Below are 16,519 nucleotides of genomic sequence, written 5' to 3' on the forward strand. Positions count from 1 at the left end.
AGTTTGAGCTCCACATCAGGCTCTGTGCTGACAGTGCAGAGGCTGCTTAGGATTCTCTTTCCCTCTCTCTCTGCACCCATCCCCCAGCACCAACCCCTAGCTCGTGCTCTTCTCTCTCTCAAAATAAATAAACATTTTTTTTTAATGAAATTTTTTTCATACAAATTCAGCTTCACAACTTTTCAGTTCAATCACAACTGCCTGGAGGTACTTCAACACGACTCTTTCCCACCCTGCCATGCTACTTAGCTAAGAATGCCCAATGTAATAAAACCTATACCCTTGAATATAGGGCATCTCAAAGGTTCAACAATATAGATCTATTAAAAATCCACCTATTCTTGGGGTACGTGGCTCAATCATTTAAGCGTCCAATTCTTGATTTCGGCTCAGGTCATGATCTCATGGTTTGTGGAATCAAGCCCCACATTGGGCTCTGTGCTGACAGCATGGAAGCCTGCTTGGAATTCATTCTCTCTCTCAAAATAAATAAACTTCAAAAAAAAAAGTCAACCTATTCTTTTATTTTAATAATACACCATTCCCTACTATGAATAACATCTTATTTTTATGTAAAAAGAACTCTAATACTTTAAACATCCAAAAAATGCTTTTCCAAACAACTTACTAGTAAAAAAAACCAAAACATTTTAACAGCATTTTATCATTTGCTTAATGTTGATATGCACTAAGTTTCTAAACATTTTAAGCTGCTTTATTTTTAATAAAATATTGTGCTTTGCCATCATAAATACTGCTTTGAAAATTTGTTTTAATGGATAAAATTATCAATACATGTTAAAATGGAAATAATGACAAACCATTTACTTTTAAAAAGGCAGGAGAAAAAAAGAACTACTCCTATTATCATAATGGAAATAAATCCATTTTCCCTTACTGAATCAGGTTTTACTCTGGGATTAGGTTTTAGGACTATTTTACCTAACTCCACAACAGAAAATATATCTAACTTATTATTATTGTTCCAAGTATAGCAATTGAATTAACACATTTCTAATTGCTGAATATTCTCCAAATTCGATTAAATAACACAATAAGAAAATGTCTAGGTTATTATTACCCCCAAATGCCACCAGCACACCAACCTTCAACCTATCGGGGATCACAAGAGAAAAGGGAAAAGAGAGCCAAAAGCAATGAGAAAAGGATAGACAAAAAACATTTTTCACTATTCCCCAAGGCATGTCCTGCAAGGAATAAGTGATGATCAAAAATGAAAAAGAAACACAAAATGCTGGCAAAGCTGAGGCAAAAAGAAGAGAGATAAAGGTATGCATTAAATTGACAATATAATGTGTATGTCTCCAAAAACAAACAATGGGTCCTCGTCTACTGGCTGATGGCTAAAATTCACCTTAATGCATACAATTCTGCATGTAATATAAGCCTGCACTTTCCAACTATGCAAAAGGTTAGCAGTTAGCTGGCTACTAGCCTATTCCTATACAAAACTTACCATTTTATATTTGAGGCACTGCTATTGTGTCCCACAGGCTCCTCAAACCCAAACCAAAAACATCATCACTCTTTCCCCCAATTAGCTGTTTCTCTTCTTATACTGCTTATTACTATAAATATTTACCAGTATCCATCTCATCTTCTAGCATGTTTAAAACTAGCAATTTTTTTTTTTTTTTAAACTCTAATATGAAGCACCTGGGTGGCTCAGTTGGCTAAGCAGCCAACTCTTGATTTTGCCTCAGGTCATGATCTCATGGTTCATGAGATTGAGCTCCGTGTCAGGCTCTGTGCTGACTGTGCAGAGCCTGCTTGGGATTCTCTCCCTCTCTGTCCCTCCTCTGCTCTATATGCATGCTTTCTCTCAAAATAAATAACCATTTAAAATAAAATAAATTGAAAAACTGTAATAGTATCTATTTAATTTCTTGTCTTTTTCTTTAGTTTTTTTAAAGTTTATTTATTTTGAGAGAGTGAGAGCATGCATGCACGAGCAGGGGAAGGGCAAAGAGAGAGGGAGAAAGAATCCCAAGCAGCCTCCATGCTGTCAGCATGTAGGCCAAAGGAGGGCTCAAACTAATGGGGCTCGAGCTCACAAACTGGGAGATCATGACCTGAGCTGAGATCAAGGGTTGGACATTTAACTGACTGAGCCACCCAGGCACCCCTCTTGTCTTTTAAAATCAATATACAAATATTTATTTATGGGGTGCCTGGGTAGCTCAGTTGTTAAGTATCTGACTTCAGCTCAGGTCATGATCTCACAGTTCCTGAGTTTGAGTCCCATATTGGGTAAGCTCGAGACCCACTTTGGGAGAACTCGTGTCCCACTTCACATGAGCTCATGTCCCACTTCACGTGAGCACAAGCCACGCTTCGAGTGAGCATGAGCCCCACTTCGGGTAAAACATGAGCCCTGGGTGAGCCCCACTTGTCTATCTCTCTCTCTCTGCCACATGTGGCATTCTCTCTCTCTGCTGCTCACTCACTTGTGCCCTCCCTCTAAATACATACATACATACATACATACATACATACATAAATAAATAAAATAATCATTTATGTATGTTTATAGTTTACTTTAAAATGGAGCACTCTGGGAGTTCCCAAGTAAATATCAAAGTGAACATACTTGATAATGGATGCAGAAAAATGTGCCATTACTTTGTCTTTTTTACAAAGTGGTGCTGGAACACTTGGCTATCCATCTGAAAAAATATATAATGGACTTCAATCTATACCTTGCCCTAAACACAAAATTAATTCAAATTTGATCCCAGATATAAATATAAAATCTAAAACTAAAAAACAAGAAGAAAACCTTGGTAGCCTTGGGTTAGGAAAAAGGTTAGGAAAAGATTTCTTAGGTTCAATACTAAAAGCACAATCCATATAAGAACAAAGTGAAAAACTGATTTTATCAAAATTAAAAACTTCTGCTCTATGAAAGGCACTGTTAAGAGAAAAGACAAGCCAAAGACTGGGAAAAAACATTTTCAAATCACATATCTTATAAAGAACTTGCATCAAGAATACATATAGACCTCTCAAAACTCAGTAATAAAACAACCTAGTAAAATAGACACTTCAACAAGGAACATACAAAGACATGCAAATAAGCATATGAAAAAATGTCAGCATCATTAGTCATTAGGGAAATGCAAATTTAAAACACAATGTGGACATGATCTCATGGTCCATGAGTTCGAGCCCCATGTTGGGGTCTGTGCTGATTGATAGCTTGGAGCACAGAGCCTGCTTCAGATTCCATGTCTCCCTGTCTCTCTCTGCCTCTCTCCTGCTTGCACTCTGTCTCTCTCTCTCAAAAATAAACATTAAAAAAATTTTTTTTAATAAAAACAAAAAATAAAACACAATATGGGCACCAGGGTGGCTCAGTCAGTTGAGTGGCCAACTCTTGATTTTGGCTCAGGTCACGATGCCAGGGTCATGGGATTGTGTCCCACATGCTTGAGATTGTCTATCTCCCTCTGCCCTGCTCACCTTCTCTCTAATCAATCAATCAATCAATCAATCACAATGTATACCACTCCACACAGATTAGAATAGGTGAACCGAACCAAACATTGACAAGCATGTAGAGAAACTATAACTTTCATACACTGCTGGTTGAATGTAAAATGGAACAACCATGTTGGAAAATAGTTTGGCAGTTTAAAAAAAATTTTTTTTTAATGTTTACTTATTTTTGAGAGAGAGTGAGAGTGCAAGTGGGGGAGAGGCAGAGAGAGAAGACAAAGAATCTGAAGCAGGCTCCTGGCTCTGAGCTGTCAGCGCAAAGCCTGAAGTGAGGCTCAAACCTACAAACCCTGAGATCATGACCTGAGCCAAAGTTGGATGCTTAACCAACTGAGACACCCAAGTGCCCCAAGTTTGGCAAATTCTCAAAAACTTAAACATACAAATACCATACAATCCAGCCATTCCTCTCCTAGATATTTACCCAAAAGAAAGGAGAGCATGTGTGCATACAAAAACCTTGTATACAAATGTTTATATGAGTTTTATTTTTTGAGTCAAAACCCCTAAACAATCCAAATATCCATCAACGGGTAAAAGGATGAACAAATAGTCATACATCCATACAATGGAATACAACCTAGAAATAAAAAGAAATGAATTGATACATACTACAACATGGATGGTTCTAAAAATAACTCAGATAAGTCAAAGAAGCCAGGCAAAAAAGCATACATATTGTATGCTTTCATTCATATAAAACTCTAGAAAATGCAAACTATTTTATAGTGAAACAAAGATCAGTAGTTGCCTAGGCTAGGAGACAAAATAAAAGGAGGGATTACAAAGGAGCACTAGGTAACTTCTGGGGGTGATATGCTTATTATCTTGAGTGTGGTGTTTCACAAGTATATATACATCAAAATTTATCAAAATGCACCCTTTAAAAATGTGCAATTTATTGTATGCCAATTATATCTCAACAAATTATTAAAATTATTAATAAAAAGTAAGTTTTTTGTTCTTGGGAAGATTTTTTTTTTAATGTTTATTTTTGAGAGACAGAGAGAGACAGAGTGTGAGCAGGGGAGGGGCAGAGAGAGAGAGAGAAAGACACAGAATCTGAAGAGGCTCCAGGCTCTGAGCTGTCAGCACAGAGTCCGAGGCCAGGCTCGAAGTCACAAGCCATGAGATCATGACCTGAGCCGAAGTCGGACGCTTAAACGACTGAGCCACCCAGGCGCCCCAGAGTTTGTATTTTTTATTTCAAATGTTTATTTATTTATTTATAGAGAGAAAGGAAGAGCACAAGCAGGGGATGGGCAGAAAGAGAAAGAGAGAATCCCAAGCAGACTCTGCGCTATCAGCACAGAACTTGACATGGGGCTCAATCTTATGAACCATGAGATCGTGACCTGAGCCAAAGAGTCAGACGCTTAACCAACTAAGCCACGCAGGTGCCCCTTTTCTTTGGAAGATTTCTTAAGAAAGGGTAAAAATCATGAAAGATCAGTAACTGCCTAAAAAAGAAAATGAAAAATTAAAATTAGTGGGTACCTAGGTGGCTCAGTCAATGGAGCATGCAATGCTTGATCTTAGGGTTTCAAATTTGAGCCCCATGTTGGGAGTAGAGATTATTTTTAAAAAATAAAATCTTTAAAGAAAAATTAAAATTAGGTTCAGTGGATCCTGAGGTATGCCAATGGTTAGAACACATACAATATAAATAAATATATACCACATATCTCCATGATTTTACAATCTTTAAAAAAAAGCTTACTACTTTTGGAAGATGTTAGGAAATCAACTCATTTTTTGAACACTAATATATGAAAAGGAAAGGCAAGCATTTATTATGCCCTTCCTATAATGACTCTACCTCTGGGTAACCAAACAGTAGATATTCAAGAGTCTCTTTATAGCTAATAAATGAAGTAACAGAATTAGAATATGATGATTTTGAACCCCCACTGAATTAACAAATGTAGGCACTGCATATTTATGGATGTTAATTTTACAAAAAGAGATAACCATGTATAATAAAACCTTGGTTTGTGAACATAATTCGTTGGAAACATGCTTGTAATCCAAAGCACTTGTATATCAAAGAGAATTTCAAGAACTATTGGCTCAGTTGTGATCACGTGATGTTCAGCATCACGTACTACTCATATTCCAAAACATCGCTCCTTTATTCAGTTAAAATTTATTAGAAATGTTTGCTCATCTTGCAGAACACTCATAGAAAAAGTTACTTGCAATCCAAAGTTTTACTTGCTTCCTGATCAAAGAACATACTATCCCCTGTAATAATCCTACCAACAATTTTTTTTAAATAATCTCAAATGAAGTCTGATCAAACCTCTAAATCCAACTAATTTATGGGAAATAGAGAACAGAAAATACACTGAACCTGTAATTTTTATAAAAGATACTTGAGAGATCAACCAGTTGCAATATACAAGGTTGACTGAAAGTATTTACAACTTTAAAATATATGAACAAAAAGCTTCTGAAATCACTGAAAATCTGAACACTAGACATTGAATTCCATATTAAGGAATTATCCTTTGTTTTTAGACAAGATAGCAACATTATGGTTCTGTTTTAAAAAGCAAGAGAAAGAAAGACCTCTTTTAAAGACACATACAAATATATTTATGGACTACATGTTACGATTCTGGAATCTGCTTCCAAATAATACAAGGGAGAAGTGAGTGGGAATATAAAAGAAATAACAATGTCCATGAATTGGTCATTTTTGAAATTGAGTGATGAGTACAGAGAGGTTCAGTGTTCCATCTGGTCTACTTTTGTATACGCTTTAATATTCTACCATGAAAAGTAAGAAAAGATATCTTGTTGAATTCATTTTGTAACTATTTTATATACATTGATATAAAAATCCTAAATAAATAAAATTGACAGAGGCCAAATTTCCTCTTTCATACTGTCCTTGTCCTTTATGGTATTAAGATTGTACCAGCTTAAAAATATAAGCTGGGTGGGTGCCTGGGTGGCTCAGTTAAGCATCCAACTCTTGATTTCAGCTCAGGTCATGACCTCATAGTTTGTGGGATGGAGCCCCGGGTGGGGCTATGTGCTGACAGCGTAGTCTGTTTAGGATTCTTCCTCCCTCTCTCTCTGCCCCTCCCTCACAATCGCTCTCTCCAGCTTGCTTTCTCTCAAAATAAATAAACATTAATAAAATATGTATACAACCTGGGTGACCATCTCTTTCTACTCTCTGAAAGCTTATATAAGATGAACAATTTGTTTCATAATGGTTTAACTGAACTTTGTAAAACCATCTGGGCCCTGACAGCTACATGCAAAAGGGAAGATTTCAAAACCTAACAATGTTTTATCCTTTGATTTGTAATTACGTTGCATTATAGGCTACATACCGATTATCTGCCATTTACTGCAACTTGCTTCATGACTTGGTATGTAGTCAAATGTCATAAATGTTCTCTGTACTTAAAAATGTACATGATCTGGGGTGCCTGGGTGGCTCAGTCAGTTAAGTGTCCAACTTTGGCTCAGGTCACGATCTCATGGTTCCTGAGGTCCTGAGGTCGAGCTATGGGCTGACAGTTCAGACCTGGAGCCTGCCTCAGATTCTGTGTCTCCCTCTCTCTCTGTACCCTACTTCACTTGCATTCTGTCTCTGTCTCTCTCCAAAATTAATAAACACTTAAAAAAAATGTTTTTAAGTGTATAATCTAATTATTAGGTACAGGGTTCTATAAATGTCATTTGCTCAAGCTTGTTAATCTTTTATTCAAATCCTCCATTTTACTAATATTTTATTTACTTGATGTATTAATTATCAAGAGAGGTTAAATAAAATATTAATACCATTTATCATTCTAAATGTCAATTTCTTAGGGGCACCTGGTTGGCTCAGTCAGAAGAGCATGCAACTCTTTTTTCTTTTTTTCACTTTTTTTTTTTTTAACGTTTATTCATTTTTTGAGAGACAGAGATAGAGCACAAGTGGGGCAGGAGCAGAAAGACAGGGAGACACAGAATCTGAAGCAGGCTCCAGGCTCCGAACTGACAGCACAGAGCCCAACGTGGGGCTCGACTCACAGACCACAAGATCATGACCTGAGCTGAAGTCAGCCAATCAACCGACTGAGCCACCCAGGTGCCCCAAGAGCATGCAACTCTTGATCTCTGGGTTGTGAGTTGGGCCCCACATTGGGTGTAGAGATTACTAAAAATAATCGTAAACTTAAAAAATAAGTAATAAATGTCAATTTTAAAATATATATTGAAGTTACATATACAAATACATGACTTATCTTTTCCTAAAAATATTTTAGTTTTCCTAATGAATTCTCTCATTCTTAATGAATCTTCTTCTAAACCCTGATAATGCTTTTGTCTTAGTCTAATTTTTCTTAAAATTAATATAATTGTGACTTTTTTTTTTTTTTGGTTCCTTGTGTTAAGGTGTTTTAGATCCATTCCTCATAAGCAGCAACATAATTACTTGTTTGCAGCTTTTTTAAAAAAAATCCCATCCTGGAAGCAAAAATAATATAAAAACAGGGAAGGGGACAAAACATAAGAGACTCTTTTTTTTTTTTTTTTCCAACGTTTATTTATTTTTTGGACAGAGAGAGACAGAGCATGAACGGGGGAGGGGCAGAGAGAGAGGGAGACACAGAATCGGAAACAGGCTCCAGGCTCTGAGCCATCAGCCCAGAGCCTGACGCGGGGCTCGAACTCCCGGACCGCGAGATCGTGACCTGGCTGAAGTCGGACGCTTAACCGACTGCGCCACCCAGGCGCCCCAAGAGACTCTTAAATATGGAGAACAAACAGAGGGTTACTAGAGGTGTTGTAGGAGGGGGGATGGGCTAAATAGGTAAGGGGCATTAATGAATCTACTCCTGAAATCATTGTTGAATTATATGCTAACTAACTTGGATGTAAATTTAAAAAATAAATTAAAAAAAAAAAATTCCATCCTGGAGCCTCCATGTTTTCTCTAGCAAGTGTATTCTGTTTACATTTCTTTTTTTTTTTTTTAATTTTTTTAATGTTTTATTTACTTTTGAGAGGGAGAGAGAGACAGAGTGTGAGTGGGGAAGGGCAGAGAGAGAGGGAGACACAGAATCTGAAGCAGGCTCCAGGCTCTGAGCTGTCAGCACAGAGCCCAATGCGGGGCCCGAACCCACGAACTGTGAGATCATGACCTCAGCAGAAGTCTGACACTTAACCGACAAGCCACCCAGGCGCCCCTGTTTACATTTGTTTTGATAATTGACATAATTGAAATTATTTTCATCCATCTTATTTTGTTTTTAATATAGTACGCTTTTACTTTTTAACTTTTCCTTAAATTTTAACAGGATTATCTGAAAGTAGAATCAATACTATTATCCCTTCTAAACAGTAAGAACTCAGAAAGCTTTAACTCAGATCACTACCCTTCCCATCTTATGCATTATTTTCTAGTACGGTATTTAATTCTTGTGCATTTAAGTTATTTATTGTGTTGTTTTATACAATCACATTGCCAGATTAGTCTACGTGTTTACCAATCTTTAACTTTGCCTCTTGCATGCTCTTCTACATTGTGGGTTCAATTTTCTCCTATAAAGTACAAGTACTTCAATAGTTCTTTCAGTAATAGTCTATGAGTAGTAAACTCTCCACTTCCAACTCAATATATTTATTTCTTCATTACTTTAAAGTTTTGAGAGTCAGTTTATGTTTCCTTGGCACTTCGAAGATATTAATCTATTAGTTTTGGCCTCTATTCACTCATGATAAGTCTGCTAAACTAACTGCCATCCAGTTACAAATAACTTATCTTTTCTCTCTGGTTCCTTTATTACTTTCTCTTTCCAGTAAAGGCCCAGAAATTTCATGAGGATGTACTGAATTGTCCATTCATATTCCTTCTACTTACAGATTGTTCATTTATTTTTAGGCACAGTCACATAAAAGAGAAAAAGTGATTTGAGAATGACCATTTTCTTAATTCTCCCTAAGACTATTCAGAACTAAATCCATGCTAAATGTATGAGACATTAGTGTTCTCAAACTGTAGCATACAAAACACCTGGGGAACTTATTTAACTATAAACTACTGGACTTCACCCACAGTTTCTGACACAGTAGGTCTGGGGTCCTGCCATGAATCTGCATTTCTAACAAGCTCCCAGGTGATGCTAATGCTAATGCTGATTCTGCTGGTCAGGTAATCATGCTTTAAGAACCACTGTCTTAGGATTTAGCATAATTATCTCATGGAACCCCAGTTGAAAAGGACTGTAGGGATTTTGTCCTGCTTCTTAAATCTAGAGATAAGTTATTTATCATTAATTCTAAACAGAATTTAGCTTTAAATATTGTTACCTTCTGTTTCTTTCTCTTTCTCCCACTGCTTCTTGTAGAATTCCAACTACATAAAATAACAGCACTTAACTGTCCATTATCTGTCCAGACCTGCTCCAGTTCATTCTTTACACAGCCCCCAGGCTAAAAACAAAACCTGATCATATCACCTCCCCTACCCAAAATTGTTTACCGGCTCCTCTATACCTATAGGAGCAGGTCTTTTTTTTCCCCCCCCATTTTACTTTAGAGAGAGATAAGAGCAAGCAGGGTGAAGGGGGAGAAGTGGGGAGGGAGGAAGAGAGAGAAAGAGAGAAAGAGAGAGACTATCTTAAGCAGGCTCCACTCTCAGTATGGAGCCCAATATGGGGCTCAATCCCACGACCCTGGGATCATGACCTAAGCCAAAATCAAGAGTCAGACGCTGACTGAGACACCCAGGCGTCCCTGGAGCAGTTCTTTATGGGGAGGGGAAACGGATAGGCTTCAGAGTACATGTAAACTTTTGAGTATTTACATTATGTCACACATATTTTTTTAATACTACCAAATAGGCCTGTGTTCTAAGTCCATTTAAAATTGCTAATCTATTAAATTCAAATGAGTCAGTATGATACATAAAGCTTTTCTTGATCCATACCTGCCTATCCTACCCTTGTACCATTTTGTGCACACCACGCTTTCAAAATTTCTCCATTATACACATATTATCTCCACCTAGAAGAGAATGTCCAATAGGCTTCCCACAGGCCTAACAAACTTCTTCTCCTCCCAAGAGTCCCAATATCACCTCCTCCTGGAAACCTTCCCCAATCCACTTGAGAGTTAATTGCTCCCCTGTATATTCTCTCTCAGCACCTTGTAAAAACATCCACTATTACACTGCACCCTTCTAATTACTGGTCTACAAAACTATCTTCCTTTATAAGAATATGAGTCATCTCCACCAAGAACTTAATCATTATCTTTAAATCTTAATAGTATATACCCAAATGTTTGTTAAATATATAAATATATTGCCTAAATATAATTTTTCCTTGGACTCAATAGACAGAAGAATGTACTAAGAATTTTCATGTCTGTTTTCATCTAGATTTTCAAGGGAACCGGAGATTCAGTGGCAGTAAATAGCACCTAATCTAGTTTTGTTCTCACATTTCTCCAAAATACTTCAAAGCATCAAAGCAAGGATTATGCCCCTGTAAGTTCTGACACCTGCAATGTCAGTACAACCAAGAGAAAAACACTGGAGGGTAATCAAATATAAAAGTTCAAAAATCTTCATTTAAAAAAAAGAGAACTTTCATTTTATTTCATAAACACGTCTACTTGCTTTGTCTATTTAAAACACAGATGCATATCATAAATTCTGAGATGCCTTGTCATTATTTATTAAAACACCCAATAAAATCCCTTTACAAAAGTATATACCATACAAAGGTAACAACAGCGAGTTGTTCTCTCCTGGGACAGAGGATGGAAATGTGAAGAGCCAAGAAAGAGGTCCTTTGCTTTTTACTTTTCAAATGTTCTGGGTATCATCTGAATTTTTAAAAATAATATACCACTTTAGCAACCAGAAAAACATAATGAAAAAAAAAAAGAGCCATATCCTATGTCATGCTATTAAGAAAACAGCTTAATTATGAAATTATTTTAATATTATTCTTACCAGATTTAAGACCTGAAATTTTGAAGATGGCACTTGGTTTCCCATTTGTGACAAATCCTAGGAGTTGCCATACAGGCATCCCATTTGAATCAGGGTAGGAAAAGTAGACAGATCCTCCCATTCCCTCAGGAAACGGGATTGTTCCCAGCATAAAAACCACAACATGGTTGATACTTTCATAATCAGGCAAGTCAAAAACAAATTTATCCTCTGCCACTTGCTGTGCAGCTGTTTGCACCTAGAAAATAAGAAACTCATCTTAGTTCAATAGTTTGAGGAGTTTCTAGAACACTTACAGTATTGCTTGTTACCAAGTATAAGCAATTATAGACATTATACCCAGTATAACCTCAGGTTAATCTGATAGTCTATATGGAATTTCCAAATATACCAAAGTGTTAAATTTAAAAAGAAAATCCAAATATATACATATTCAGCCTTAAAATGATCATGTAATGAGTGTAACCTTTAAAAAACATAACTAAATTCTTTCTGAAGTGCCCTGAAAGGAATTTACTTACACAAGTAAATTACTACAGCTTCAGTATGTTACAGAAATGAAAGGCTGTTCAAAATACCACACCACCAAAGCCTTATCCTCTAGTATAAAGGTAAAGAACTTCAGGAAATTAAAATGGGTAAGCAATCCAGAAGGAATTAATCCTCATTATTTGCAGATTCCATATTTGCGAATTTGTCTACTCACTAAAATTTATTTCCAAGCACAAAATCAATATTCATCACCCTATGGTGGTCATTCATGGACATGTTAATGGGCAGAGCAGCAAAAATTCTGAGTTGCCTAATGCACATGTTCCCAGCTGAAGTGGAAAAAAGTTAGCTGTGCCTTCTTGTTTCAGCTCTCATACTGTAAACGAGTGTCCTTTTCACAATCAATTTACTGCCATGTTTGTATTTTCTGCTTTTTGTTGGTGATTCTGATATTTAAAATGGCCACACTGAAATGCTGGCTGGTATTCCTAAGTCCAAAAAGGTTGTTATGTGCCATATTTAGAAAATATGTTACATAAGTTTCATTCAGAAATGAGTTATGGTGTTACTGGCTGTTAAGTTCAATGTTAATGAATCAACAACACATATTAAATAACATGCCTTTAAACAGAAACATACAAAAAACAAAGTTATGTAATGATAAGTTGATAAAAACTGTCATCAGAGGCTCAAAGAAACCTAACCCTGTATTTCCCCTAGGGGAAACAATTCATTATTTACCAAATCAATGTTCACAATGACTTCACAGAACCTAATTATTGTGAACAACGAAAATCAACTGTACATAAAATGCAAAAATTCTACCTCGAATGTGCTAAGTGGGAACCTGTAAAAGTTTCCTCTTGACTCATTTCATAATCTAACTTTCTGTTCTAGAATTGAATGTCAGTTTCTAGAATGAGATCTTATCTTATTTTGAAGTTTGAGAAATCTACTTCCACAGAGAAAATTCTTTTATCGACTTCAAAAAAATTATTGGTAACTGCCATATCACATCCATTAGCAAAAAGTAGTAATTCTAGGGCACTCAGGTCGATAGGCGTCAAGAGTTAACATGATACAACGTTTTTTCGTTTTCTTTTTAATTGCTATGGCCATTGACTCTATTGACCAAAACACCAAATCTGAATCACTACCAGTATTTTAAGACTCTTAATGGTCAATTCTTATTACCCAGAATGTAACTTCTTTTCCTTTGCTAGTATTTGCTGTTACAAAAATGCTTATTTTTTCTTTTAATTTTTTAAGATGTTAACTTATTTTGGGGGGGGGGGCTGGAGGGGCAGACAGAGAGGAGACACAGAATCTGCAGCAGGCTCTAGGCTCTGAGCTGTCAGCACAAAGCCTGAGAGGGCTCGAACCCACAAACCACCAGATCATGCCCTGAGCCAAAGTCTGACACTTAACCGACTGAGCCACTCAGGTGCCACTACTTTTTTTCTTTTATAATATCCTAGCTACTCCTACAAAGAAACTTTAAAAATTTTTAGTTACATGTTATCAATAATCTAATATGAATTGTCCTAAATTTACTCCCAAGAGATGAAGGATGAATGTTCTTTTGTTGTTGTTGTTTTGGTTTTATTTTGTTTTTGTTTTTGTTTTTTTAAGGATGAATGTTCTTAAAATCAAGTTCCGATTTCCTCTTCTGAAGTTTTCCAACCCTATTAAAAACTGTCCAGTTTAAACACAGAGAACAAAACAAAGGAAAAACATAAATATAAAGACAGACTGCCTGTATTAGTATTAAATTCAATTTCACCAGTTTTTGGCATGCACATAATCTTAAAAAAACATATGAAATTATGGTATTTACAAAGCATGAAATAGCCATCAGGCAAAACAAGTTATTTGTTTAATGTCAACTCTAACAAGCACCATTCTGTAAATCTGTATTATGACACACTAATCCTTGACCTTAGGGAAAAGAGAACTCTTTTAGTTAAGAAAAAATTTTCAAGGAATGAAACTGAGTTCATAATTTTAGGTTAAGTGGGTGTTTCTGGTTAGAGAATAATGAAGTTAAGTTTTGGATGTCTCTAGGTCTATTTGCCCTTCATTGTGATTAACATGTTCTTTGATTAACTAAGAGTCAAACACCTCCCAAAAAGCTTATCTTTAAGAAACCCCCTACTGGAGGGGCACCTGGGTGGCTCAGTCAGTTAAGCCTCCGACTTCAGCTCAGGTCATGATCAAGTTTATGAGTTCGAGCCCCATCCATATCTGGCTCTGTGCTGACAGCTCAGAGGCTGGAGCCTGTTTCAGATTCTGTCTCCCTGTCTCTGCCCATCCCCCACTGTTTCTCTCTCTCTCAAAAAAAATAATAATAATAACAATAATAAACGTTAAAAAAGAAAGAAAGAAAGAAAGAAACCTCTACTATATTTCCATTACAGAGGTTAGGTGTTAGGTAAGTAGACACAGGTATTGCTATAATTAAATGTCCTTCCCAATCAGTTGATAACGTGAGAGATACATGGATCTCTGTGCTTTTCTTTAAAACACACACACACACACACACACACACACACACACACACACAGGGGCACCTCTGTGGCTTAGTTGCTAAAGCATGTGACTCTTGATCTCCGGGTCATGAGGTGAAACCCACGTTGGACAGAGAGGTTACTTAAAAATAAATAAAAACAAAACACATACACACATTTTAAATACCATTCATTAAGGACACTCATTCATACAAGTCCCACACTCACCCCAGGCTGGTCCTTTCATTTTCCCTGCCAACAGCAGGGAGCAATCCAAAGTTATCTCACCAATATTACCAATTACCACCATCACCAAAAGTGGCCTCCCAGTCATTCAAGAGACTGACAATAAACTTTCTGAGGCTAGTCATCTCCAATTTATCTTTGTGGTTTCTTAATGTACAGAACACATTATCAAAAGTTGGTAAAAATTTTAATTCAACAAAGGGGCTGCAAAATTTAACTAAGCAGAGAGAGAAAAAGAAAGAAAAAGAACTCTGGGTGAAAGGAGTCGAGTCTGAAGTGGATTTCTGGGTGGTTTCTAAGGGAAGCAAGGTTCATTCTCTTGATTATTCTCAGATTATTCCTGAACAATTCTAGGTGCTGATCTCATTTAACGCTAATCATCTGGCAAAGCAGGTTATTATCTCTTTGGACCAGTAAGGATTTTCGCAGCTCATACCCTTCTGGGGTACCTCAGCTATGACTCACACTTAAGTTTTAGGTGTTTCTATCAGCCAACTTCCAATTACCGTAAGCATATTTTTACTGGGGTCCTTCCAAAAGGCCCGAAAAGGTATATACACTGCCCCGGTACCTTAATCTTTTAGAAACAGTATGTTACAGACTAGATTCAAACGCCAGGTTTTTCTCTAACTTATTTTATGAGCTCAGGCGTGTATTTAAACTGCCTATTGAGGGGCGCTTGGGCAGTTCAGTCGGTTAGGCATCCGACTTCAGCTCAGGTCATGATCTCTCGGTCCGTGAGTTCGAGCCCCGCGTCGGGCTCTGTGCTGACAGCTCAGAGCCTGGAGTCTGCTTCAGATTCTGTGTCTCCCTCTCTCTCTGACCATCCCCCATTCGTGCTGTCTCCCTCTGTTAAACGTTTAAAAAAAAATTTTTTTTAAATAAACTGCCGATTGAGCTTAAGTTCCTCAACTGCAAAACAGAAATTATGATAACTATCTCACGAGTTACGAGGGTTAAATGTGAAGTGCCAAATTAGCGCTACCTAGAAGGCTGAAATTATGAGAAAGGGACAAAAGGCGTGCATTGCCAAGCATATAGATAATCCACACTCGATAAATGGTAGCTAACGTGGCTACTATTTAAATGACTGAACAGAGCTGAGGGCAAAGAACGAACACCCCAACACCCACTCTCCACCCTAATATGTAGCTGGAAAGAACACTTAGGGGGTTTCCCCGCATCTCTTGCACCGGAGCACCCTCCCCTTCCCGGGGCTTCGCCCTCGGGTGTCCTGCCCCCTTCCTGATACCACCCGGTCCCATCCTCACCAGCCTCCCTGCCACCAAGCAGCCAAACATGGCGGCGACTCCGCTCAGCCGGCAGGGACCCGAAGCCGGCAACTAGAAGTCCTGGGGCTCCTGCCCTAGTCGAGCCCAAGAACGTTCCAGAACATGCGGGACGACGCCTGCCCCTCCACTACATAGCGACTAGGCCAGTGGCAGGAACGCCTTCTGCCCCGCTCGGCCTCTGACCCCACTTCCTAGCCAGCACGCCCCTCGGGCGACGAGTACTTCCGGGGCTTACAACCAGCCTCCCCAACTAAGGGAGATAATCATGCCAGAGCCTGTTCAAGACTACAAATCCCAGAGGGCCCTGCGTCGGTTTCCGGTTTCCGGGAGGAGCGTCACTAGGGCATGTTTTTCAGGATTGTCCAGATCCCAAATTTCCGAACTGCGGGCCGGTAGTTGTTTCTCACTGTTGTGTGACATTTAGAGATTACACTGCGCTTTACAATAATCACTTCACTAGATCCTGGCAAAAACCTTATGAAGTAGGTATTACT

General features: G+C 37.7%; 1 protein-coding gene across 1 annotated transcript in view; it reads right to left on the reverse strand.

Annotated features, from left to right (window-relative positions):
* The window catches only part of HIKESHI (heat shock protein nuclear import factor hikeshi), a 42,865-nt gene extending 26,618 nt beyond the window's left edge, over positions 1–16,247 (reverse strand). The window contains exons 1-2 of the mRNA XM_043579993.1: positions 16,005–16,247; positions 11,489–11,726 (exon numbers count right to left, since the gene is read on the reverse strand). Coding sequence (XP_043435928.1) covers positions 11,489–11,726; positions 16,005–16,034 — 268 coding nt within the window. The 5' untranslated portion in view covers positions 16,035–16,247. The remainder of the gene's footprint in view (positions 1–11,488; positions 11,727–16,004) is intronic.
* Between the last annotated feature and the right edge of the window lie 272 nt (positions 16,248–16,519).

Source organism: Prionailurus bengalensis, chromosome D1, assembly GCF_016509475.1.
Source record: "Prionailurus bengalensis isolate Pbe53 chromosome D1, Fcat_Pben_1.1_paternal_pri, whole genome shotgun sequence".
Taxonomy (NCBI): Eukaryota; Metazoa; Chordata; class Mammalia; order Carnivora; family Felidae; genus Prionailurus; species Prionailurus bengalensis.